Raw genomic sequence first — 27,454 nt, 5'->3', positions numbered from 1 at the left:
TTCTGTTGAAAGTGAAAGATTTCATCTTGGGGCATTCTGTACTATTTTTCGTATTTCATGCTGATGATACATATTCTGTGTGAGGATTAAAATTATAGATTTGCAATCAACAATGAAGAATGTTTGCACAAAACCAGAAAAATCAATTGTTATCGACGATAGGTATTTAGCCCACTGCATAAGAAACTGTAAACAGACCACCTTCTTCTACTTTTTCTTCTTCTTTTTCTTTACTTCTTCTTCTGTTACTTATTTATTTATTTATTGAGTCAGCTGTCTTCTGAATGGCTTAATGCGGCCCGCCAAGAATTCCCCTCCATGATGTAACCTCTTCAATGCAGAGTACCACTTGCAACCTATGTCTTCAGTTGTTTGCTGGGTGTATTCCAATATCGGTTTTTCTCTACAACTTTTACCTTCCAGAGCTCCCTCTAGTACCATGGAAGATAATTTCTGATGCCTTAACAAATGTCCTATCAACCTGTCCCTTCTTCTTGTCTGTGTTTTCCATATATTCCCTTCCTCGGCGATTCGACGATGAACGTCCGCAAGCTATCATTATACGCTCATTAATAAATTTTTATACAGTTTTTTTATCTCACGTGGCCTTTCACGTCTTCGTTTGCATTTCTTTTTATTCCTCCAGTGCACTAGGACGCTATAGATATACTCATGAAACACTTCTTTTAACGTGAATTCTCCTGAAGCTTAATTCACACAGCGCCATTTGTGCTTACTTCATTCTGGAAATTATTTTTTAGCTAATTTTGGCGAAGGAGTGATGTCCTTTTGTCTTCAAAAAAGTGAACTGAGCTCAAACTTTAGCGGTTTGCTTCCACCGAAAAGTATTACAAAAAATTGTAAGATTCCCAACTACAAAACTCAGTAAATAAATATCCAAACAAACTATACAATTACATGACGATGTAAAATAATTGTTATTCCTCCTCAGTTTAATGCAATTGGAGTAATCAGAAAGAATAGCTGGTAGTTTACTTTATACACGCATTAACCAAAATAAATATCATTTACCGAACTCACCTACATCCAATACTTTTAACTGCAAGCACGGAAGAATTGCAAGATCTGTGAATCCAAAAGATGAATACGACTACTTACTTTCCTCGAACGTTAGTAGTCATTGTAAGCAGCGAAATGAATTCTATTGTCTTAGCCCCATTATATTAATTACTAAGGAAAGTTAAAAAAATCAAACACCTTTGGCGTTAAATAGAACCAAACAAAACTATTTATGATGGGATATTACTCCAGTTTAACCGTACGAACGGAACACACGCAGCAAGGCTACTTGAAGAAGCTGCATAATGAAAACTGTTCTACGTTTACATTTCGCAAGCCACGATACAACGAATGGCGGCGGTTACTTCGCATCAGTACATTTCCTACTCCAGTCGAGTGCTGATAGATAGAAAAATGACTGTACAGGATCCATTACCTCAGCCATGTACTTATGCCAGAATGATATGGATACGTCACACACACACCCGATTTTGTGAAAACAGTGTCGCCATTCATCTAAAGAATCCAATTCGAGTTACTTGAATCTCTGCCTTCACATTTTATACACGCTGCATCGATCTATTATGACCTTAAGAAACAATCTCTGAATTCAATGCCTACTGTGATGCCCACTTAATATGAGTTCCAGCAGTCAGAATTAGTCACCTGCACAAAGTTTTCACAACCTACTGCGTGAACTAAAACGAAGCAGGTCACTAAAACAGAGGAAGTAGATGGATACAAATGTTAGATAATCATCACAACTAGTAGACTAATTACAGGAGGCAATCTCAGAGAGAGTTTGTACAGTCCATTTACAGGGTCGTTATCAGCCTAGTAATGTCACAGAAGACAACGATTTCACAGCCAAGCTATTCCTGACCATTTGGGACATCCCATAACAAGTCACCAGCAAAAGGTTTATATTCTTTATTACCAGTCATGTTCGTATAACGTTGTGCATTCTTTGGTAGCTGTTTTCTCTGTTATTCTGAAAATTTTTTACACCTACCAATCATGTTCGTATAACGTTGCACATTCTTTGTTGGATGTTTTTTCTGTTATTCTGAAAATTATTTGTACAATCAGTTTGTGACAAGCGGAATGACTTTTTTATAAAATTGAGTCTTTTCATAATTTGTGAATTATTCTAATATCGGACACTATATTACAATGCGCAATTTAAAACAATTTTGTGGTCTGTGCTACACGTAAAATGCTAAAGTACAAAGTGGAATGCTTCTTTATTGTAACTATTCTCATTTAGACCTACAACACTAGTGACTGAATTCTGCAGACAAACTAAATAACACATGTGAATCACAAATCATATCCAGTTTATACACAAAAACTAAAACGACATCTATGACTGATATCATGAAAGAGCTAATCAGATCACAGAAGAAATGAAAACAAATGCTACACATTCACAAAAAAAATTAAATTGTTGTTCATACAATGTTACAACATTCATCGGAGGTGCAGGCGTAAAAATAGCAGCCCGATCACCCAATACGCGCCGGCCGAAGTGGCCGTGCGGTTAAAGGCGCTGCAGTCTGGAACCGCAAGGCCGCTACGGTCGCAGGTTCGAATCCTGCCTCGGGCATGGATGTTTGTGATGTCCTTAGGTTAGTTAGGTTTAACTAGTTCTAAGTTCTAGGGGACTAATGACCTCAGCAGTTGAGTCCCATAGTGCTCAGAGCCATTTGAACCATTTTTTTCACCCAATACACTGTAGTTGAGAATAAAAAATTCGATTAAAATTTTTATAAATTTAAGCAAGCAAGTGTCTGCCAGTAAAATTCCACAAATATAAATCAGTACAAATGGAAAAAGACTTACATTCATTTGCAAGCAAAATATTCAGAGCATCGAACACCAGTGAAAAATGAAAACACCTTATGTTTATGGAACATCGTAATCTCGTAACCACATCCTCAGAAAACAGATCTCCAGATTCCGAAGCACAACAATACCTAGTACCACGTACTGGCTGTTACCGCAGTCAGAAGGCATTGGCAGAAGATAAGAAACTTATCTATGCATATACCTCACAAAGCAGTGAAACCAGTTAGAAATTGCGAATATCGAAAATAACTGTCCTATCGGAATTTCCTTCCCCCACGCACCTTTCTACTTTTGGAGTAAGAAAAGTACGCATTTAAACACAAACACACACACGCACACACACACACGTTTTAGTTTTCGAAGCCCACTTACGAGCGAGAAACTAGATGGTGGAATAAATTTATACCTCACCCAGTTTCACGTGCATGCGAATGCTACCAGATGTGCAACTGAGTAATTCTGTATAAACTTAATATTGTCAGAAATATGCACGTAGAGCCGCTAAACCTTAGTTACGGTGAGATAGCTTTTAACACACCGGGCAGTTACATAGTTACATAGCGAACTCGAAGACACGATGGTCTATGTAATATGTTGAAATCAACATATCATGCACACTCCTAAACAATTTAGAGAAAGAAAATATTTAACACTGAGGCAGCTTACAGCTGAAGCTTTTAGGCGGAATTCTTTAAGAACGTTCATTGTAGCACATTGGGACAGTCACTGAAACCAGCATTCCTCTTTGAACATGAACGCTCTCTGCAGCCTGGCGTAAGATATTACAGAATAGTTCCAGAACAATGATACAGTCGTGTCGATTACATATTTAGGTGTCACTTGTAAAGCGGTACGAAACGGAACGAGCGTGTAAGGACGGGAGCAAAGCAGGCGAATTGTGGACTTCGGTTTATTGGGAAACTTTTAGGAATGTGTGGTTCATCTGTAAAGGATACCACGCAGTGCAAACTATTCCAGGGTACTGCTCGAGTGTTTGAAATCCCCATCAGGTCGGATTAAAGGAAGACATTGAAGCAATTCAGAGGCGGGCTGCTAGATTTGTTACCTGTATGTTCGACCAACACGCGAGTATTACGGAGATGCCTCATAAACTCAAATGGGAATCGCTGGAGGAAAGACGACAATCTTTTCGTGGAACACTATTGAGAAACATATAGAACTAACATCTGAAGCTGATTGCAGAGCGATTCCCATTCTGCCAGCGTACATTTCACGTAAGGACAACTAAAATAAGAGAAATTAGGGATCGTATGAAGACATATTGTTAATCGTTTATTCTCTCGCTCTATTTGCCACTGCAACCGGAAAGGAAATGACTAATAGTGGTACAAGGAACCCCTCCTCCAAGTACCATATAGTGCAGAGAATTGATGAATGGTGCAGGCTCTGGCAGTTCACCCTGAACGTAAATAAATGTAACATATTGTACACACATAGGAAAAGAAATCCACTACTGTACAGCTACATTATTGATGACGAACAGCTGGAGACAGCGTCTGCGTTAAATATCTAGGTGTAAGCATCCAGAGCTACCTTAAGTGGAATGACCACATAGAACAGATAGTGGGAAAATCAGACACCAGAGTCAGATACATCGGAAGAATCTTAATGAAATGTAACTCATCCACGAAGAAGTGGCTTATAAGGCACTTTTTCGCCCGATTCTTGAGCGTTATTCATCTATCTGGGATCCCTACCAGGTAAGACTGATAGAGGAGATAGAGAAGATCCAACAAAGAGCGGCGGGTTTCGTCACGGGATCGTTTACCTGGCGAGAGAGCGTTACGGAGATGCTAAATAAACTCCACTGGCAGACGTTAAAAGAGAGGCGTTGTGCATCACGGAAGATTTGCTGTTGAGATTTAGGAATAGCACTTTTCAGGAGCCGAAAATATATTACAACGTCATCTGCCAGCGTGTGTAGTGCCAACAGTAAAATTAGGAGGCGGTGGTGTTATGGTGTGGTCGTGTTCTCATAGAGGGGGCTTGCACCCCTTGTTGTTTTGCGTTGCACTATCACAACACAGGCCTACATTGATGTTTTAAGCGCCTTCTTGCTTCCCACTGTTGAATAACAATTCGGGGATGGCGACTGCATCTTTCAACACGATCGAGCACCTGTTCATAATGCACGGCGTGTGGCGGAGTGGTTACACTAAAATAACATCCCTGTAATGGATTGGCCTGGACAGAGTCCTGACCTGAATCCTATAGAATACCTTTGGGATGTTTTGGAACGCCGACTTCGTGCCAGACCTAACCGACCGACATCGATACCTCTCTTTAGTACAGCACTCCGTGAAGAATGGGCTGCCATTCCCCAAACAACCTTCCAGCACCTGATTGAACGTATGCCTGGGAGAGTGTAAGCTGTCGTCAAGTCTAATGGTGGGCCAGCGCCATATTGAATTCCTGCATTACCGATGGAGGGCGCTACGAACTTGTAAGTTATTTTCAGCCAGGTTTCCGGATACTTTTGATCACACAGTGTGTATGCTTTAAAAATATATCACCATGACTTTAGGTTACCAAAGACTAAAATGGTTAATTAGAACCGAAACATATTTGGACAATGAAATGCAAAAGATCTGTGTGTTGCATGACTATGATATTCATTAATTTATTATCCTGTGACCACAAGAAATAAGAAAGTTATGATTATTAATGAAAGGGAAATTATGCTGGCCGAACAATGGCAAGGTGTTGAAAATCGTCAAAAATGTTGGTGTTACACTCATAATTTGATGTTGATGTTATAACAAATTGTTGTCACATTAGGTATGAAGTGAGAGAGAACACCTTCTATACAGACATGATCTTTCTTCTTTCCCCCAAACAAATTTGTGTCTGTCGAGAAGTAGAAATATAAAGAGGTGTACAGGAGGACATATATGGACCATAGGTTATCATTTTATCCACACATTGATTACTTCACTTTTAGCATGTTCGTTAGACTATTTCTTAACCTGATAATACTCACTGAGTTCACTATTTGCGTGCAAGTTTCCAGTCACTGAAGCTACAGCAGGCATCTGCTTCCTTTCTCACATAGTTGACCTTTTTGCGCTCGACCTCACATTATGCTCTTTGTTTTTCAACTTCCGGTAGACAGTCAATGAAATCGTCCAAAAACCATTGGTGCATATTTCGTTCGTTTCGGCATATGCTGAGATGTAAAAACGCTGTTGATTTTGTTGATGCGTTGTCTGAGGTCCCTTGAGAGCATTATCCAGCTAGTCAGCACGTCCAGTCTATCGGTTCGAGATTGGCTTGCTTAACATTGTAGCAATTAAGCAAGTACGCCTCTGTGGAGGCCTGGAGGCGCCAGAGACAACAACGACCCGATTATCGAACGGTCTCCTTAACAGCTACAACCACTATGTAACGAGCCTCCGGATTCTGCAGAAGCACCTATAAACAACCGATTCTATGGAACAATCATAGTAAATCCTATGTCATAATAATGGTGACGTGGGAATGATACTTTTGAAGGTACTAGACGCCTGACGTCTTTTTCACCCACTCATTCATCGTTGATTATATAAGCTCTGTGGTACTTCTCGAATGCAATACGCAATTAGTTACCAATAGCATGGCAGCGAACACCAATCACGTTGACGGTGTTAGTTCATCTACTGCAACGCTGCGCAAACAATAATTCTGTATGAACGCAACCTTCTCAGTCCCAAACTGCCCGCATTTCTCCAGTGCGATGACTGGAACAGAGGTAACAGAACGAGATCAAAGAGTGTCATGTATCCATTTTGTTTTCCGAAATAATCTGGCAGACAGACACAGATTTGTTTCCAGTAATGTCAGACGACACTGTGGCAAAAAGATACAGTAGTATGTTTTTCAGCCTTTGTTGTTACGGCGTTGATCTAACTCTGCTGTTTTCCCAACTACCTTTCCTGCTTTTACACACATTCTTCATTGTATATGAGGTCAGTACTACACAGATCACCTGAAAGTAGCATAGGGGCTCGGATTTCTAGGGAAACAAGAGGTAGGTTTCAATCTTGAAAACCCCTTTATTATAACACTTCCTTGCACATATGGAGAAGAAGGCTGAAAAAACTAAATCTCTGAGGGCTTTACTTGGTTGTTTGCAATACAACATATGTCTCACGTGTGACACATGATTTACACTCCTGGAAATTGAAATAAGAACACCGTGAATTCATTGTCCCAGGAAGGGGAAACTTTATTGAGACATTCCTGGGGTCAGATACATCACATGATCACACTGACAGAACCACAGGCACGTAGACACAGGCAACAGAGCATGCACAATGTCGGCACTAGTACAGTGTATATCCACCTTTCGCAGCAATGCAGGCTGCTATTCTCCCATGGAGACGATCGTAGAGATGCTGGATGTAGTCCTGTGGAACGGCTTGCCATGCCATTTCCACCTGGCGCCTCAGTTGGACCAGCGTTCGTGCTGGACGTGCAGACCGCGTGAGACGACGCTTCATCCAGTCCCAAACATGCTCAATGGGGGACAGATCCGGAGATCTTGCTGGCCAGGGTAGTTGACTTACACCTTCTAGAGCACGTTGGGTGGCACGGGATACATGCGGACGTGCATTGTCCTGTTGGAACAGCAAGTTCCCTTGCCGGTCTAGGAATGGTAGAACGATGGGTTCGATGACGGTTTGGATGTACCGTGCACTATTCAGTGTCCCCTCGACGATCACCAGTGGTGTACGGCCAGTGTAGGAGATCGCTCCCCACACCATGATGCCGGGTGTTGGCCCTGTGTGCCTCGGTCGTATGCAGTCCTGATTGTGGCGCTCACCTGCACGGCGCCAAACACGCATACGACCATCATTGGCACCAAGGCAGAAGCGACTCTCATCGCTGAAGACGACACGTCTCCATTCGTCCCTCCATTCACGCCTGTCGCGACACCACTGGAGGCGGGCTGCACGATGTTGGGGCGTGAGCGGAAGACGGCCTAACGGTGTGCGGGACCGTAGCCCAGCTTCATGGAGACGGTTGCGAATGGTCCTCGCCGATACCCCAGGAGCAACAGTGTCCCTAATTTGCTGGGAAGTGGCGGTGCGGTCCCCTACGGCACTGCGTAGGATCCTACGGTCTTGGCGTGCATCCGTGCGTCGCTGCGGTCCGGTCCCAGGTCGACGGGCACGTGCACCTTCCGCCAACCACTGGCGACAACATCGATGTACTGTGGAGACCTCACGCCCCACGTGTTGAGCAATTCGGCGGTACGTCCACCCGGCCTCCCGCATGCCCACTATACGCCCTCGCTCAAAGTCCGTCAACTGCACATACGGTTCACGTCCACGCTGTCGCGGCATGCTACCAGTGTTAAAGACTGCGATGGAGCTCCGTATGCCACGGCAAACTGGCTGACACTGACGGCGGCGGTGCACAAATGCTGCGCAGCTAGCGCCATTCGACGGCCAACACCGCGGTTCCTGGTGTGTCCGCTGTGCCGTGCGTGTGATCATTGCTTGTACAGCCCTCTCGCAGTGTCCGGAGCAAGTATGGTGGGTCTGACACACCGGTGTCAATGTGTTCTTTTTTCCATTTCCAGGAGTGTATTACGACCAGCATAATCTACACTACTGGCCATTAAATATGCTACACCTCGAAGATGACGTGCTACAGACGCGAAATTTAACAGACAGGACGAAGATGCTGTGGTATGCAAATGATTATCTTTTCAGAGCGTTCACACAAGGTTGGCGCCGGTGGCGACACGTACAATGTGCTGACATGAGGAAAGTTTCCAACCGATTTCTCATACACAAACAGCAGTTGACCGGCGTTGTCTGGTGAAACGTTGTTTGATGCCTCGTGTAAGGAGGAGAAATGCGTACCATCACGTTTCCGACTTTGATAAAGGTCGGATTGTAGCCTATCACGATTGCGGTTTATCGTATCGCGACACTGCTGCTCGCGTTGGTCGAGATCCAATGACTGTTAGCAGAATATGGAATCGGTGGATTCAGGAGGGTAACACGGAACGCCGTGCTGGATCCCAACGGCCTCGTATCTCTAGCAGTCTAGATGACAGGCATCTTATCCGCATGGCTGTAACGGATCGTGCAGCCACGTCTCGATCCCTCAGTGCCGGCCGCGGTGGTCAAGCGGATCTAGGCGCTTCAGTCCGGAACCACGCGGCTGCTACGGTCGCATGTTCGAATCCTGCCTCGGGCATGGTTGTGTGTGATGTCCTTAGGTTAGTTAGGTTTAAGTAGTTCTAAGTCTAGGGGACTGATGACCTCAGATGTTAAGTCCCATAGTGCTTAGAGCCATTTGAACCGTTTGATCCCTCAGTCAGCATATGGGGACGTTTGCAAGACAACAACCATCTGCACGAAAAGCTCGACGACGTTTGCAGCAGCATGGACTATTAGCTCGGAGACCATGGCTGCGGTTACCCTTGACGCTGCATCACACTCAGGAGCGCCTTCGATGGTGTACTCAACGACGAACCTGGTTGCACGAATGGCAAAACGTCATTTTTCGATGAATCCAGGTTCTGTTTTCAGCATCATGATGGTCGCATACGTGTTTGGCGACATTGCGGTGAACGCACGTTTGAAGCGTGCATTCGTCATCGCCATACTGGCGTTTCACCCGGCGTGATGGTATGGGGTGCCATTGGTAACACGTATCGGTCACCTCTTGCTCGCATTGACGGCACTTTGAACAGTGGACGTTACATTTCAGATGTGTTACGACCCGTGGCTCTACCCTTCATTCGATCCCTGCGAAACCCTACATTTCAGCAAGATAATGCACGACCGCATGCTGCAGGTCCTGTACGGGCCTTTCTGGATACGGAAAATGTTCGACTTCTGCCCTGGCCAGCACATTCTCCAGATCTCTCACGAATTGAAAACGTCTGGTCAATGGTGGCCGAGAAACTGGCTTGCCACAATACGCCAGTACTCTTGATGAACTGTGATATCGTGTTGAAGCTGCATGGGCAGCTGTACCTGTACACGCCATCCAAGCTCTGTTTGACTCAATTCGCAGGCGTAACAAGGCCATTGTCACGGCCAGAGGCGGTTGTTCTGGGGACTGATTTCTCAGTATCTATGCACCCAAATTGCGCGAAATTGTAATCACAAGTCAGTTATAGTATAATACATTTGTCCAATGAATACCCGTTTATCGTCTGCATTTCTTCTTGGTGTAGCAATTTCAATGGCCAGTAGTGTACATTGTTAGAGAGTTGGAGTTATACGAATACTACATCTTACTCTTGTCACACGAACACAGTCGTTGAAATTCTGAAACAGTAGGTGTAAAATTACAGCGAGGGAAACGTTACATACAACGTGTTCAGAAACCATACGCTATGAGGGTAGAAGGGCATGAAAGGGAAGCTGTGGTTGAGAAGGGATTGAAACAAGGTTATAGCCTATCACCGGTGTTATTCAATCAGTACATTGAGCACGCAGGAAAGGAAGCTAAGGAAAAATGTGAAGAAGGAATTGAAGGTCACTGAGGAGAAATAAAAACCTTGAGGTTTGCCGAAGAGATTGTTATTGATGTGTCGGCAGCTGGGCCAACACCTTGTAGATCGAAGTGGCTGAAAGTGCACGCTAAACTAACGCAGACGGGCGTGAAGTACTGGAACATGAGACTTATTAATGAATAAGAAGAAAAGTACGTAGCTGGAATAATATACTTAACTTTATTCTCTTGTTGGAATACATCTCTTGAATAGTAGTAAGCTATAAGCACTGATACAAATGGCGCCTTGCTAGGTAGTAGCTATGGAATAAGCTGAAGGCTATTCTATCAGTCTCTCGGCAAATGAGAGGAAGACTTGGTAGGTCTGGTCGCAAGCTATGTCGTCCGTACAACTGGGGCGAGGTCATGTCCGTGTCTTGTGACCTGCCATGTGGTGGCGCTAGGATTGCGATTAAACAGTGGCGACACGCGGGTCCGACATGTACTACAGGACCGCGGCCGATTTAAGTTACCACCTAGCAAGTGTGGTGTCTAGCGGTGACACCACATTCCTCCCCCGCAAATCGGCGAACGGTCGTGAGATAAGGCTTCCGCCCGCCGTGGGGAGGACCCCATGTTGACGTATGCGAAGAGGTGGGGAGCCTAACAACAGGCGAGGCTGTGCCACCCGCACCCGGCCATTCGGTCCGAGGGGAGCTAGGAAACGCCTGCAAACCTAGTCCAGGGTGCACGTCAACATGAGGTGTATGCGCACGTAATGAGACAGAAGGGTCGACCTCCATGTGGTCGGAGCACCCGACGGGCGAAGACGACATCTGGTCCGGAGCGGGCAAGAGGTCCATGGCGGAGGACGGCTGGGCACGGGAAGCGAGCGGCGGCGCGTGACCCAGTGAGGCGCCAGGCGGCTGCAGCGAAGCGTCCGCTGCGGGCGGCGCCGGCGGCGGCTGCGGTGGCGGCGGCGCGACGCCATGTGGCAAAATGGAAGGCAGCGTCGGCAACACCTGGGGATGAGGCGAGCCAGTAGATGGGTCCCCAAGGCGCTGACCTGACGGCTCCGTCGCTGAAAGCAGACGGGGAGCGGCAGAACCCAGGCGACGACAGAGGCGCAGCTGATTGAGATGCCGACGCACCTCACCAGAGGCCCCCAAAACCAAATACATCGCGCGGCCGAGGCAGCGAAGAATGCGCCCTGCGAGCCAACGCTGTGAACCGCGATAGTTGCGATAATAGACAACGTCGCCAGGAGCAAAAACAGGAGTCTGCCGCTGCACAGGAACCTGATGTGGCGGATGCAGCAAAGACATCAGGGTGCGATGAGATCGACCATGGAGCAATTCAGCCGGCGAGCGACCATCGCGGGGCTGAGAGCGATACGATGACAAAAAGAGTAACAAAGCGTCCTCCCGAGAATGCGATTCTTTCAATTTCAACATCTGGGACTTGAAAGTCCGGACCAATCGTTCAGCGGCACCGTTTGACTGAGGCGAAAACGGCGCGGATGTCAGATGGTGAATACCATTGGCCTTGCAGAATGACTGAAATTCTGCGGACATGAATTGTGGGCCATTGTCGGAAACAATAGTCTGCGGGAGACCTTCAATGCAAAAGATAGCAGACAAGGCTTGGATTGTGGCAGAAGACGTCGTGGAAGACATCCGGACAACAAAAGGAAAATTACTGAAAGCATCGACCACAACCAACCATCGAGCATTCCAGAATGGACCAGCAAAATCGATGTGCAAGCGTTGCCAAGGGGAAGTGGCGTTCGGCCATGCAAAGAATTTACGCGGCGGTGCGGATTGGTGTTCGGCACACGCCACGCAAGAGGAGCACATATTCGTAATCGCAGCATCGATTCCGAACCAAGTACAGTGCTGACGAGCAAGTTGTTTCGTACGCACTATACCCCAATGTCCTTGGTGAAGAAGCTTTAAGACAGAGGACTGCAACGAACGTGGGACCACGACTCGGGATTGATCATTATCAGAACGCAACAACAAAACACCACGTCGTACAAAAAGTCTCTCCTTGTGAGCAAAAAAAACGGCGAACCAAAGGATCCTCGATCCGTGACTTTGACAAGGGCCATTGCGTAGCAACAAAACGCAAAACAGTAGCAAGGATAGGGTCAGCAGCTGTGGCTGTAGCTACACGACGAAAATCAATCGGAAACGATGCGACCACGTCATCGGCTTCCGAATCAATGAACATGCAAGCAAGTTCGGAAGAATCGAATGCCTTATCCTCAGCAACAGGCAAACGGGACAACGCATCAGCGTTGCCGTGCTTAGCAGTGGACCGATACAAGATATCGTAGCGGTACTGCGAGAGAAAAAGTGACCAGCGAATGAATTTCTGCGCTGTACGTGGAGGTACAGGCCTGGTCGGATGAAAAAGCGATGTCAAAGGTTTGTGGTCGGTGATGATTGTAAAGAGACGACCATACAAGAAGTCATGGAACTTGGTAACACCAAACACGAGAGCTAAAGCTTCTTTCTCTATTTGTGAATAATTTCTTTGTGCAGAGGAGAGCAATTTGGACGCAAAGGCAATAGGGCGATCATGCGAGCCATCCTTGTGCGCAAGCACAGCACCGATCCCGAAATCCGATGCATCTACCATCAACAAAAGGGGTTTTCGGGGATCGAATGGCGTAAGGCAAGTATTTGAAAGTAACGCCGATTTCAACTGGCGAAAGGCGCGTTCGCATTCCGTCGTCCAGACGAACGGAACACCTTTACGGCGTAAGCGATGAAGCGGAGCTGAAATGGAAGAAGCATTGCGCAAAAATTTATGATAATAATTTATTTTACCCAACACACTCTGTAGCTGTTTCAAATCTTGCGGAGCAGGTAAGTCCTGTATGGCACGGAGGTGCTCTGGACTCGGATGTATACCTTGGGCATTTATGACATGCCCCAGGTAGGGTAAGTCCCGAGCAAAGAACACACATTTGTCCTTTCTCAAGCGAAGACCATTCTGACGCAATACCTGAAATAATGTTCGGAGATTTTGCAAATGTTCTGCTTCTGTCTGTCCTGAGATCACAATATCGTCCAGATAGTTCGCAGCAGTAGGGACCGACGCACAAATAGTTTGTAAATATTGCTGAAACAATGCAGGGGCGGATGCACACCCGAATGGCAGTCTTTTGAAGCGATACAAGCCAAGATGCGTGTTTACCACCAAGACGCGCTGGGAGTCTTCGTCCACAGGTATCTGCAAGTACGCATCTGCTAGGTCCAATTTTGAAAAATATTTTCCCGGGCACAGTTTGTCAAAAAGATCTTCCGGGCGGGGCAAAGGAAAAGTAGCAGTCACAAGTTGTGGATTCACAGTGGCCTTGAAGTCCACACAAAGTCTCAATTTTCCGGAAGGTTTTGGCAAAATTACTAAGGGTGAGGCCCAGAGAGAAGCCTGCACACGTTCAATTACACCTTGAGATTCTAACTCGGCCAATGTTCTTGCGACCTCATCACGCAATGCGTGGGGAACATTGCGCGCTCTGAAAAATTTCGGTTGCGCGTTGTCTTTCAATTCCAAATGTGCAGCATAGTTCTTAGCGCAACCAAGGCCCGGTGCAAAAATGTCTGCAAATTCTTCACAAAGACTAGAAACACTGGCGGAAGGCACAGTCTGATTCACTGATAGGACCTGATTTACTATAGACAAATTAAACAATTGAAACAAATCTAAACCAAACAAGTTCACTGCACTAGAAGAACGAAGAACGTAAAATGATACAAGTTTTGTTTGTCCCTTGTATGTTGCAAGAAGGCTGCACTGTCCTAACACAGGTATATGCTGTCCTGAGTAACTATGTAACTTAACATTTGCGGCACGCAATGGTGGTTGGCCCAGTTGTTTGTACGTGTCGTGATTAATCAATGAAACTGCAGCACCGGTATCGAGCTGGAATGGGATCACTTTGCCGTCAAAGTCTAAGTCCACAAAAAGTTTATTGTCCTGCTGACGACAAGAGCGACTGTCACGTGCAAATTGAACTGATACAGGTACAGAAGCACTTGCGACTTTACGGGATTTCCTGCGACGTCGACACACACTTTGGGTGGGACGAACACAGTCACTGTTAGCTAAAGTGTCACTGGACGGGTGGGAATGAACTACATTAATGTCCATGGGCGAAGGTCCACGAGCCTGATTGTCCTGGGTTCGATTCCGGCGCGAAGCAAAAGGCCTGGAATTATTGCGATTGTCAGATCTAAGCTTTTTCTGGCAAACACTTTGTACATGTCCTTTCTTTTGACAGTAAAAGCAAATAGCTTGGCGTGACGGGCAATTTTCACGCGAATGTCTAGTTGCACACCGCGGGCATGATTTCACTGCAGTTGCTTGCTTACGCGGCGCACGTGTTTGCGAGCGCGGCTGCGACGGGCGCGAGGGCCGCTTAGCGTCCCGTGCAGCGGGCCCGGCGGGCCGATTAATGTGACACACTGCTGGCGAAGTTTCAAAGGAGTCCTGAGCAAAGTCAAGTGTGTCTTGCCTATCCAATATGTCTATCACTTGTTGAAGGGAGGGATTTACGAGTTTCAAAATCTGTTCCCGTATGCGAACATCAGAAACGTTCTGTGCTATGGCATCACGCACCATAGTATCTGAATATGGGAGGCCACATTCACATTCAAAGGCGCACTCCCTAGTAAGTCCTTGCAAAGTTGCAACCCACTCCCTATTAGTCTGACCGGCCGTACGTTTTGTACGAAAGAACGTATACCGTTTTGCAACTACATTGACAGTTTCTTTGAAATAGGCATCTAAAGCAGACAAAATTTCTTCGTAGGACAGAGTTGCTACGTCGCGTCGGGGAAACAATTTCACTATCACACGGTAGGTAGACACACCGACACAAGAAAGCAAAAACGGCTGCCGCTCTTTACCTTGTATTCTGTACGCGGCGAGATGAAACTGGAACTGGCTGGCCCACTCAGTCCAGGTTTCGCACGTGGCCTCAAAGGACCTAAATGGCGGTGCGACAGCGTTGTGTGGCTGCGGTAACGATGAAGCGGCGGCTGCCGCATCGGTTTGCAGCGCACGTTGACCCTGGACGAGCTGTCCAAGGGCTTCCAATAACGCCTGCGTCTGCTGATTCTGCAAGCGAAAAAATTCGGACAGTACATCTGGAGATTGTGGCGAAGCCATGACACAAGCAAATCAGAGCACAAAAAGGGAAAAAGAACAAATCAGTCCAAAGCAGAAAAAACACTTTCTCTCGTCGCCATGTGATGTGTCGGCAGCTGGGCCAACACCTTGTAGATCGAAGTGGCTGAAAGTGCACGCTAAACTAACGCAGACGGGCGTGAAGTACTGGAACATGAGACTTATTAATGAATAAGAAGAAAAGTACGTAGCTGGAATAATATACTTAACTTTATTCTCTTGTTGGAATACATCTCTTGAATAGTAGTAAGCTATAAGCACTGATACAAATGGCGCCTTGCTAGGTAGTAGCTATGGAATAAGCTGAAGGCTATTCTATCAGTCTCTCGGCAAATGAGAGGAAGACTTGGTAGGTCTGGTCGCAAGCTATGTCGTCCGTACAACTGGGGCGAGGTCATGTCCGTGTCTTGTGACCTGCCATGTGGTGGCGCTAGGATTGCGATTAAACAGTGGCGACACGCGGGTCCGACATGTACTACAGGACCGCGGCCGATTTAAGTTACCACCTAGCAAGTGTGGTGTCTAGCGGTGACACCACAGTTATTATGTCAGAGACCGCAAAGGATCTGCAAGTGCAGTTGAACGGAATGGAAAATGTCGTGAAATGAGGATGTAAGATGAAAATTAACGAAAGGCAAACGCATGTAGTCGAAGTAAATCAGGTGATGCCGAAGGAATTATATTAGGAAATGAGACATTAAATATAGTAGACGAATTTTGCTACTTGGGCATAAAAATAACTGAGGATGGCTGAAGTAGAAAGTATATAAGATGTAGGCAGGCAGTAGCATGAAAAGCATTTCTGAGGAAGAAAAATTTGTTAACATCTAGTATAGATTCCAGTGTTAGGAAGTCCTTTCTGACTGCATTTGTCTAGAGGTTGTTATGTACAAAAGTGAGAAGTGGACGATAAACAGTTCAGACAAGAAGAGAATAGAAGCTTGTGGAATGTACCGCTAAAGAAGAATGCTGGAAAGTGGATGGGTGGATCGCGTCACTAGTGAGGAGATAGCAGAATGAGGAGAAACGAAATTTTTGACATAACTTGACTGCAAGAAGGGATCAGTTGATAGGATACATTCTGAGACACCAAAGAATCATTTGATACTGGAGGGCAGTGTGTGAGAGGGGTAAAAATTTCAGAGACAGGCGAAGAAGCGTGTAGAGTAAGCGGGTTCAAATGGATGTGAATGGATGTGGGTTACAGTAGTTACTGGAGATGATGAGGCTTAAACAAGTTTGTGTGGAGAGCTGCACCAAACCAGTCTTCAAAATTAAAATAACAACAACAACAGCAATCAAATCACTTACAGATGTTGATGACATTCCAGTCAGTAAAGCGGAAACCACGCGGCGTCAGAATCTCTAAACTGTAGTATTTGTCCAAACTTTTTGTTCGCTATTGAAATAACTCGTGCTGATGTTTCAGAATCAATAAAAATTATGGACGCAAGTCTTTTGCATCCATCGACTGTAACCTTAACGAAATAGCAATTCTGTATATAGCATTGTACATGATAAGTACGTAACGCATCGTACTGGCACTATTTACTGAATATTGTATTATCCTACTGGGTTGGTTTCTTAGGGAGCTCAGCAATATGGTTATCAGCACTCTTGCAGAATATTAACTTAATGCTATGTGAAAATAAAGTCTTTCGTCGTAAGGTATCTTCTTGGGACAATGGTGCATGTACACATATTATAGGCTTGAGAGACAACCCGTCAATGACAATAGTGGATGCTTTATCAACATTTTAAAATGAATAGTAAAAAGCACTCATAAATCCGTACACATCAGCAAGAACGGCCATGCCTTTTCGTTACACTTAAATGATGGTGGAGGTGGAGGTGGTGGTGGTGGTGGTGGTGGTGGTCGTGGTGGTGGTGGTGGTGGTGGTGGTAATATGGTGATATGGTGTGACGTAATACTAAATAAAACGAAAATTAGCTGAATAGTGCAAGAAGTTGCTTCCTGAACACCTGGCTAGCTGATTGCTAATAAAAACAGGGAAAGAGGCAGCCACTGTGAGTACAAGTAAATGTTGGTTAACAATTGTATACATGGATTTTGCAAGTGCTTCAATAAAAATCTGGATACCAGTTTAAGATATATGGCCTCAGACAATAAAGGAAACAAGGTTGCAAACAAAATACCTCTATTGACCTTCAAAGTAATCACGATTAGCTACAACGTACTTCTGAAATCGGTTGTTAAGTTATAAACTTTCAGAATAGACTTCTTATGGGAATCGTTCAAAGCTCCGTGGTCACGCGTTGCTGGATATCCGCAACGTCTGCGAACGTTCCTTAATAATTGTGCTTACAGTGTCTTTGCTTACCTTCAACGATTCTGCTCTCACTCCCAAAGACAGCCTTCGATCTTCCGCAAGCAACCGTCGCATTCGTGTCATTGCAAAATGGAGCCACGCATTAATACGACGTTCTGCTTCAAATCAGAGGAAATAGAGACGGAGACTCGTGGAATGTTAGTGCAAGTGTACGGTGTTGAAGCACTGAACAAAAGTGTGTAGCTGAGTGGTTGAAACGCTTTAGAGACGAGAAGGACGGTCTCGAGGTTGAGCGGCATTCGGATCACCACGTACAATCCCAGACAACTATGGACGAATGCGACAGGACGCTTGCAGATGATCAGCGGCCGTCTTTGAAAGGAGAAGAGTTGAAATTAAGAAATTATATGGTAAATACTATATTCAATGGACTGTGGATGAAGCCCGACCAACAGGCATTACATGCATTGATCAAAAATAATAGTGCATTGAGAATGGCTACTTTCTAGCTGAAATCTAAATCTGCCAATAAAATTTAAAGAGGACGACTGATGGCTGAAATCTATTATTTACAAGTCAATAACAGTCGCTGCGTGCAACAGCCCTCTGAATGGAAGTTAACCTGATAAATACTATTCTTCAGGAAAATTCGCAGATGCTGTGGATATCCAAAACAATTGACCATGGTGATCGTATGAGTCCACAAGAAGCATTTGCTGTCAGTTTCCGACAGGTTTAAAAAACATGTCAGAAGTTTCTTGTAGCGAATGGTGATGACTTTGAGAGCTAATAAAAGTGTTTTGTTTGTAACTCTTACGTCCGTTTTTGTGGTCATACACCGAACGTTCTAGGCGCACCTTATATAATAAGTAATGAACTTCCAGTGAAAACTGTAAAATTGTATATATATATATATATATATATATATATATATATATATATATATATATATATATATATAGTGGCTGAAGAAGCTACTTTGAGGTATGTTAATATAACCTACCCAACAATTTGTGCAGGTGTCCAGCAAACAATTCATACTTTAAAACAATTTACACATTTGTATCACTGTTATGTAACACAGTGGATGATTAGCTATCAAGAAAAACTGCTACTTCTTGTCAGAATACAAAATGCAATCATGTAACACGCGGCGCACCGACACTATTACGCCACAAGCACTGGTGGATCCTTTCCGCCAGAGGAAGCGGCTGTGTGTTTGTGTCCTGTGACTCTTGAAATTTTCCCTGCGTATCGAATATTCCACAAGATTTCGGGATTGCAGCCGGATCTCATCGACTTCTTTCAACGATATTTCGGCTGACAACCTTACAGCCATCTTCGGGCGAGTGTTTGACACTGGAGATTGCTACTTTTTTTTTCTTTATTGATATTCAATTCCCCCCGAAGGGGGCGGGCCGGCAGCAGCTTACTACGCTGCTCCACAGCCTACAGACTTTTTTGAAATAAAGGAAGAAGAAAGAAACAAGGAAAAACAGGCGATAAAATGGCTATTTAAAGTGTAAAATGGCGTAAAATTGCGGAAAGTTAAAACAGAAAGCAAAAGGGGTTGGCAATGAAGATAAAATACACAGGAATCAGACAAGTAACATAGTAGACACACAATTAAAAAAACATGGCGGCAGGCTGGTTTCTGTTCGCAAGTGATAAAAAGCACACCCAGCGACAGTATGATGGCTGTTCGCTACACGTCCCAAAAGACACAACACGGAGCACGCACACTGTAAAACACTGCACGAAAAAGGCGGCACAGAGATGGCACTCCCGATCCAAGGCAGATAGGGGGGGGGGGGACCTGGAGTAGGGGGAAAAACAAGGAGGGAGGAGAGGAAAAAACGAAAAAGGGGGGGGGGGGAACCAAGGAGGGAGAGGACTAATAAAGGGGGAGAAGGGCAGACGCGAGAGGGAATGAGAGGAGGCAGAGGAGGGAAATGTAAAAGGACGCGGGGGAGAGAAGGGGGCAAAGAGAGGGGAGGTGGGGAAGAAAGACGATGGAAGGGGGGGGGAGAGGGAGCCCGGGAAAAGGACAGAGGAAAGGAGGGGGAGTGAGGATCAGAGTTGATAGGAGGGATAAATGGAGGGAGAAAGGGCATCATCCGGGAGCGGGGGTTGATGGAAGCCACCTTGGGAAAGGAGATGTAGGGTGTAGAGATGGAGGGTAGGGGGGACACAACAGTGAAGACGGGGCAGGGGGGAGATTGCTAGTGCAAGTCGCTCTATTTATACGTAAAAGTGCCGCCGGCGCGCATGCGCAAGTTACCGTAGCATGCGTGCCACCTGTCGATTCCAAGGCCCTCTACAATATTACTTCATCTATGGAGCGCAAACGAATGCGTGAAAAAAAACATACACGCAGATGTGTCCAAAACAATAAAATGCAAAATTTCAATATTAAAATTAAAATTACTTGTCGCTCGGCATGTCAGAAGCCATAAAAAGTTTTCTTTTGGTTGAAATTAAAGAAATCAGCGAGTCCCAGGCCTTATTCAATAAAAAGCCGCCATAACGGTTAATGAGATTTTCCGCTAAACGTATTTCCACGGATTCCTTCACAACTGAATCCCAGAAAGATCTCGATGGGGCCAAGATTTTCGTGGCCGAATAATGCATAGTATGTCCTGTGGAAATACAATGTTCGGCTATGGCCGACTTATTGGGCTGTAAAAGGCGAGTGTGGCGCTCATGTTCAACGCAGCGGTCGTGTATTGTGCGTGTGGTCTGACCAATGTAGGCTTTCCCATACTCGCAAGGTATTTTATAAATTCCAGCCATCCGTAATCCCAGATCATCCTTGACTGAGCCCAGAAAAGCATGAGTCTTTGTAGGTGGCCGGAAGATTGCTTTCACATGATGTTTCTTTAAAAGTCTGCCTACTTTCGATGAAATGTTCCCGACATATGGGAGAAATGCTCTGGACTTAAACACCTCCTTTTCCTCTTGATCTTGTGGGTGGTCACGTTTTTTCCTCCTTAAAGCAGTACTGACCTGATGTGCAGAATATCCATTATGTTGAAATACAGATTTCAAGTGCTCTAATTCGTCTGCAAGGCTGTCTTTATCAGACACGACATGTGCCCTATGCACCAACGTTCGAAGGACGCCCATAGTTTGTGACGGATGATGACAGCTTGACGCCTGCAGGTACAGGTCCGTATGCATGGGTTTTCGATAGACAGAATGCCCCAATGACCCATCCACCCTGCGTTTAACCATGACGTCCAGAAATGGTAGGCAACCATCCTTTTCAACTTCCATCGTAAACTGAATGTTTGTGTGGATGGAATTCAGATGTTGTAAAAACCATGAAAGCTCTTCTTTACCGTGAGGCCACACTACAAAAGTATCGTCCACGTAGCGCCAGAAAACTGTTGGTTTAAACATCGCCGAATCGAGAGCCCTCTCCTCAAAGTCTTCCATATAAAAGTTTGCTACCAGAGGGGACAGAGGACTACCCATGGCAACACCGTCAAGTTGCTCAAAATATTCATTATAAATTACAAAGTAAGTAGAGGACAGGGCATGGTGAAACAGCGCCGTTATATCGGCCGTAAACTTATTGCCGATAAGTGACAGCCGGCCGAAGTGGCCGTGCGGTTAAAGGCGCTGCAGTCTGGAACCGCAAGACCGCTACGGTCGCAGGTTCGAATCCTGCCTCGGGCATGGATGTTTGTGATGTCCTTAGGTTAGTTAGGTTTAACTAGTTCTAAGTTCTAGGGGACTAATGACCTCAGCAGTTGAGTCCCATAGTGCTCAGAGCCATAAGTGACAATGAATCCAAAAGAGGGACCCTCGTGAAGAGTGAAACGACATCGAAACTTACTAACAAGTCCGAATCCTTCAGCTGTAGTGTTCTCAATCTGTTGATAAAGTCCTCAGAGTTGCGAATATGGTGCGTACATTTGCCAACAAAAGGTCTCAGCCATAGCCGAACGTTGTATTTCCACAGGACATACTATGGATTATTCGGCCACGAAAATCTTGGCCCCATCGAGATCTTTCTAGGATTCAGTTGTGAAGGAATCCGTGGAAATACGTTTAGCGGAAAATCTCATTAACCGTGATGGCGGATTTTTATTGAATAAGGCATGGGACCCGTTGGTTTCTTTAATTTCAACCAAAAGAAAACTTTTTATGGCTTCTGACATGCCGAGCGACAAGTAATTTTAATTTTAATGTTGAAATTTTGCATTTTATTGTTTTGTACACATCTGCGTGTATGTTTTACTTTTTTCACGCATTCGTTTGCGCTCCATAGATGCAGTAACATTGTAGAGAGCCTTGGAATCGACAGGTGGCGCGCATGCTACGGTAACTTGCGCATGCGCGCCGGCGGCACTTTTACGTATAAATAGAGCGACTTGCACTAGCAATCTCCAGTGTCAAACACTCGCCTGACGATGGCTGTAAGGTTGTCAGCCGAAATATCGTGGAAAGAAGTCAATGAGATCCGGCTGCAATCCCGAAATCTTGTGGAATGTCTGTGTCCTGTTGTTAGTGGTAACTGCAACGATAATCACCATGGTTAAAGTGTAAGCTTTACCAACTTTAATTTGTCCTCCAGCCACACATACTCCCACTGCCGCTGACATACACATTTGCTCCTCGGTAACGAGTCAATAGCAGTTAAGGGAGAACATGACACGGTAGATTACTTTTCTTGCTTGCATCCGTCGCTCCCGTGTGATGTTGCTCGTTTCCCAGGATTTCCACATTGTCCGGTACCCAGTAGAATGACATTTCCTTCCCTTGACGTCTTGTGACTTTATTTTTTGGACCACTTTGCCTGCTATGGGTATTTCCTGAACCATCTGTGAGCACATAGGGACTCAAGGCGGACGAAAACCTTATTCCATCGGTTGTACTTCATTTGTTGCAGTATCGTTAGGTTTGTATTGAGCTCTGGATCCAGTGATGTAACTTCGTCTGGTAGTCTAATCCTACAGACAATGTCAAGGAAATCTTCTGAGCAACGGCACCGCTGTAAATAACTGTTCAATTTCGGTGCTCACCCAAAAAAATTTTGAGGTTTGGTTAAAAATAAAATATGCTGTACAAGATTACTTATAATTTGTCAAGTTCAAATACAGCCTTGCTTTGAGTTCTAACCACAGGGGACATCTGTGCCGACCTTGTGTCAACACACATAGGTTTCCCACAACGAGATCTGAAGGTGGGTTCTGATCCCAAACGGCCTTGCTGCGTTTCTGTGGTTTACGTACATTCGTTTTGCTGGTGGTCAGACAAAAAGATTAAAGTCCAGAGACTGTGGGGACTGACCAAAACTTACAATGTCACACCAGGAAAACTTCTGCCGCATGGTTACAGACGATTCCCTAGCTTAAACTCTGGGTCTGGATGGAGGGATCGTGCTGAAGTCGCCTGTCGCCAATTTAATGCCTCAAGGTGAACATAATCCAAGGTATTTAAACTGAATGGTTGTGCACAACGATACACAGTAGAGCCATAATACAGCTGAGACCAGACTATGGCTCTTACCTCTAGGCCTAAATACTTCGAGTGATGTAACACCACTCATCCTTAGTTCCAACCAGACCAGACGGTTTCAGGTTTGCAGGGTCATTACTTTGTTATAAAATGAGCTATTATTCTAAACAAATAAGATATAGTGTTAACATTAAACAGTAAATGATTAATAAAAGCTGAAACTGTCGGACTAACAAGTTATCTCCGATCTTTATGCCTTCAGATTTTGTTGTTTTTGTCTCTTTAGCCTTATTAACGACGGAAAGTGTGAAATGTGTCATTGAATATCTTTTCTAGTAACGGCATTAATGTTACTGACTTCTGCCTAGAAAATTCCAGAGTTAACAGGAAGTAAAAAAGGCGACCTTAAATTACTTCAAGAAGACCTTACATTATTTCAGAGTCGCAATATCCCGTTGCAGAACTCTTTATTTTCATTAACGAATGCAATAATTTCAAGCAAGATGCTGTGAAACAGGATGATGACTGAAACACCTGCAATCTTTCCATGAATTTTCAACAGTCTTTCATACAGAAGTCGTTCTCGCCGACTCCGCTCTTCTGGGAAGACATGACTTTTGGGAATATCATGAAGTTCTGCACAATACTAGAAGTGTTCTGACGTCAGTATTCTCTTTGATCAAACCCTTAAAGTGAATTTATTGTATATATTTTCAGTCTGTTTTGTATCTGATGTTTGAGAAATATTAATGTGAGAATGATGTTGCCAACGCATTTGTTCTCTTTTAACAGCTGACGGCAAAACATCGAGGTATGTCTCAGGTATACAACTTATTATTACATTACTTTTTCATTGTAAACTAACTTATTTCAAAACTTATTCAGAATTTTTTGTAGTGCCTCACCCTCTCTTTTTTCTTCTTAGATTTTTTTCTAACTATTGAGACATCAACAAAAAACCCTCTCCTGTAGTAGCTAAACCACGAGAACATTAGATGTGTGACCAACCCCAATGTCAGAGCCTGAAAACATGTGACCAATTAGAAACCTCCTCTATCAAAAGCAGATGTAAAGCTTTATTTATCCGCAAAATGCATGAAATGTGGTAGAGTGATTTTAGCAAGTTGAAAATCTGGCGCTCTGTATTAGCTTGATTTTACAGTGTCTGTAATTCCTGGAGGCAGATGACATTAGATGCTGCTGTAAAAGAAACTAATAACGAGCGTGCTCTTTCACCTACCCTTTCAACCTTTCGGTCGTTTTATTTGTTCCCCTTCAACATCCACTATTAGTTTTATAATACACTTACCTACAGAAGAAATATTGTAAGCTCATGTTCGTGTGAAAAAGACGATAGATCATGAAAAGTGTACGTACTTCGTAAGCAACAGGAAACTTCCTTGAACAGCAACAGATATTTTTCTTCTTTAATTCAACTCAGCTTTGCTGTTTTGAATAAAGTCTTTGAACATTGTCACTAAGATTGTAAAAAGAACGTATGGTGTATACCGAAATGATCTTCACACTGGACGAAACACAGACCTAACTTGATTATAAATCCGCAGTATCTTCTCAGGCATCAATACTAAGGAACAATACTACAGAGATTCATTAACATTACTAGTATTCAATGGTACACGCTCACTGGAAGTGGTTATTTATAAATATTTATTTCGAAGCTTACCTAATGAGGTGAAATTTTTTGAGCCACGATTCCGACAGCTGTGCAACGAAACACTCGGCAACCCGTACGTTTTTCTGGTATAATAAAATGACTTGCCTCCTCTGCTTCTGTCACCCCATAACTGTTTTATTAACTTTGTCAATATACACCGAGTGACTGTAAACGGAACGCAGGAAACGTTGCAGTCATATTTACAAAGAAAACCGTCTGTTTGTGTGGAATGAGAACACGCCACTAACAATCATGTTCCCACACACACCGTGAAATATTTATCACAAACTGGTGAGAAACGAAACAGTCTGCTGGGTGGAGACGACATTATTTTTAACTGAGAAACAATCAAGAGCAGAAAAGGAATTTTCAAGTCCATTGTTTTCAACCGTAAATTAGCAATAGAATTTGATGAGTAGATTGGCAGTAATAATGTTGACTGTAGGATACAAGTAACCAGCAGCAACATCCATCAACATATTTGCTGAATATCACAAATCATTGGACACTTCACGTTCGTAGCGAATCATGCAGTATGAGCTTCAGAAAGCTGGAGATGCGAGCAAATGGCCACCGCAAATTGTAACTACCACAAAGCATCAGAGAAATCTTCGCCGTCTGCTTTAATGACTGAAATGCAAGCATCTAAAAAATTAGATCTGCCGCATAATACATGGCGAGTTCCTTAAGATGGTGAGCGTAGTGTATGCACAACAAATGCAGCGTCACATGAGTCTCATAACACAAGTTACAACTAATGTCTTACTTGTGTTTCTAAACGGTATGGGAGCTACGTCGTTAACTATATGAAACTGTTAAAGGGATGAGCTGGTATTTACGGAAGGTATTAATCGGAGGAAATCAAAAGAACAGAACAGGAATATATTTTGATGTACTCTTATAAGCGATGGCCTGGTCATATTTTGTCGTTTGACAATTCATTTGTGAATTTGTGCTTAAGAGCTGCAAGCCGTATGGCCTACTTCTTATGACTTCTACTCATAATTCATTGTCTGGTTGTAATCTTACAAAAATTGACCGTGGTCTCCGCAAATGGATGATTCTGGATAACTAGCTGTTAATCAGATAACTCCTCATAAATGCAAAAGAAAGGAAAAAAGTGAACTTGTTCGGCAAACCTTCGGAGCTATTCAGAATTAAAATAAGATTTCGACCGGCTGGTGGAGGGTTGCCTGGAATCTTTAATAGTTTACCGGAAAGTTTCGAGTAGAAGAATCTCGCGTTCGGTTCTGTTGGGTACATGCCAGTTTCACTTTCATTTTGGACGAATGTGGTAAGGTTAAACATACTGTTCTCCTCCGCAGTTTCTACTAACGCATGACGACCTCCCTCATTTCTGTTATCATCTCCAAAGATTCTCACTGTATTAATACTCTCGTTTTTGCCCCACTTTCACATCAAAATATCACCTTGTAGTGGGTTTGTGTGTCTTTTATCACCTTGTGTAGTTCGTCGTAGTGGTCTCCTGTCTCCTTACCAGAATGTGAGCATGTTGATGTATAGACCTGGATGAAATCCGTGAAACTAAAAAAATAAATAAATAAACCGAACTCATTATTTTCTCTAAGACTCCTTCGACTGCTATAATGTTATTTTAACTTACTTGAACAATAAAGTAAATTTCCATACTTCTCAGTAATAAACCATATGATGCGATTTTAATTCTATGTAGTCTTATTTTTTCTCCACACTGATGATAATCCTTACGTATCTCATTTGATATTCCATGTCCACTAACCTGCACTGTGATCACAAAGTGATGAGATACATTGCCCCTAAATAAAAATTAGTATACGTAGCTGTGTTACTGAGGTTCGTGTTAGTACTATTTACCCACAGTTCCTGTAGCAATGTTCGAGCTTATAATAGTCGTAGTTGCATCGTTGCCTGAAGCCATTGTCCGAGCTCCCTCATTTCGCCAGAAACGCTGGTATCGAATTCCGAAGAACGATGGTTCAAACGATTGCCTGGCCACCAAGAGTCCGTGGTTCCCCCAAATATGGTAAATGCTAGAATGATTCCTGCAAAGGGGTTGTTGTTGTTTTTGTTGTTATTGTTGTAGTCTTCAGTCCTACGACTAGTTGATGCCACTCTCCACGCTACGCTATACTGTGCAAACCTCTCCAGTTCTGCATAACTGCTGAGGCCAATATCCATTTGAACGTGCTGACAGTATTCAAGCCTTGGTGTCCCTCTAAGATTTTTATCACCAACCACTCGCCCCGCCCCCCCTCCCCCTCTCTCACACATACACTTCCATTCACTTCAAATTGACGATTCCTGGATGCCTCAATATGAGTCCTATCAAGGAATTCCTCAAATTTTGTTTCATCCCAGTTCTAACCAGTACCTCCTCATCAGTTACTCGATTTGTCCATCTAAGTTTCAACATTCTTCGTACCACCACATTTCAGTAGCTTCTTGTTTGGGCTGTTTATTGACCATGTTTCACTTCTGGACAGGGCCGCAGTCCACG

The 27,454-nt window shown here is 44.2% G+C and overlaps 1 protein-coding gene across 1 annotated transcript in view; it reads left to right on the top strand.

Annotated features, from left to right (window-relative positions):
- Positions 1-27,454, top strand: part of LOC126262461 (potassium voltage-gated channel subfamily H member 8) — a 518,890-nt gene that overhangs the window by 182,196 nt on the left and 309,240 nt on the right. The window contains exon 4 of the mRNA XM_049959121.1: positions 24,075-24,104. Coding sequence (XP_049815078.1) covers positions 24,075-24,104 — 30 coding nt within the window. The remainder of the gene's footprint in view (positions 1-24,074; positions 24,105-27,454) is intronic.

This window comes from Schistocerca nitens, chromosome 1, assembly GCF_023898315.1.
Source record: "Schistocerca nitens isolate TAMUIC-IGC-003100 chromosome 1, iqSchNite1.1, whole genome shotgun sequence".
NCBI classification, from domain to species: domain Eukaryota; kingdom Metazoa; phylum Arthropoda; class Insecta; order Orthoptera; family Acrididae; genus Schistocerca; species Schistocerca nitens.
Note: the sequence above shows the minus strand (reverse complement) of the source record. Positions and strands in the feature narration are given on the sequence as shown.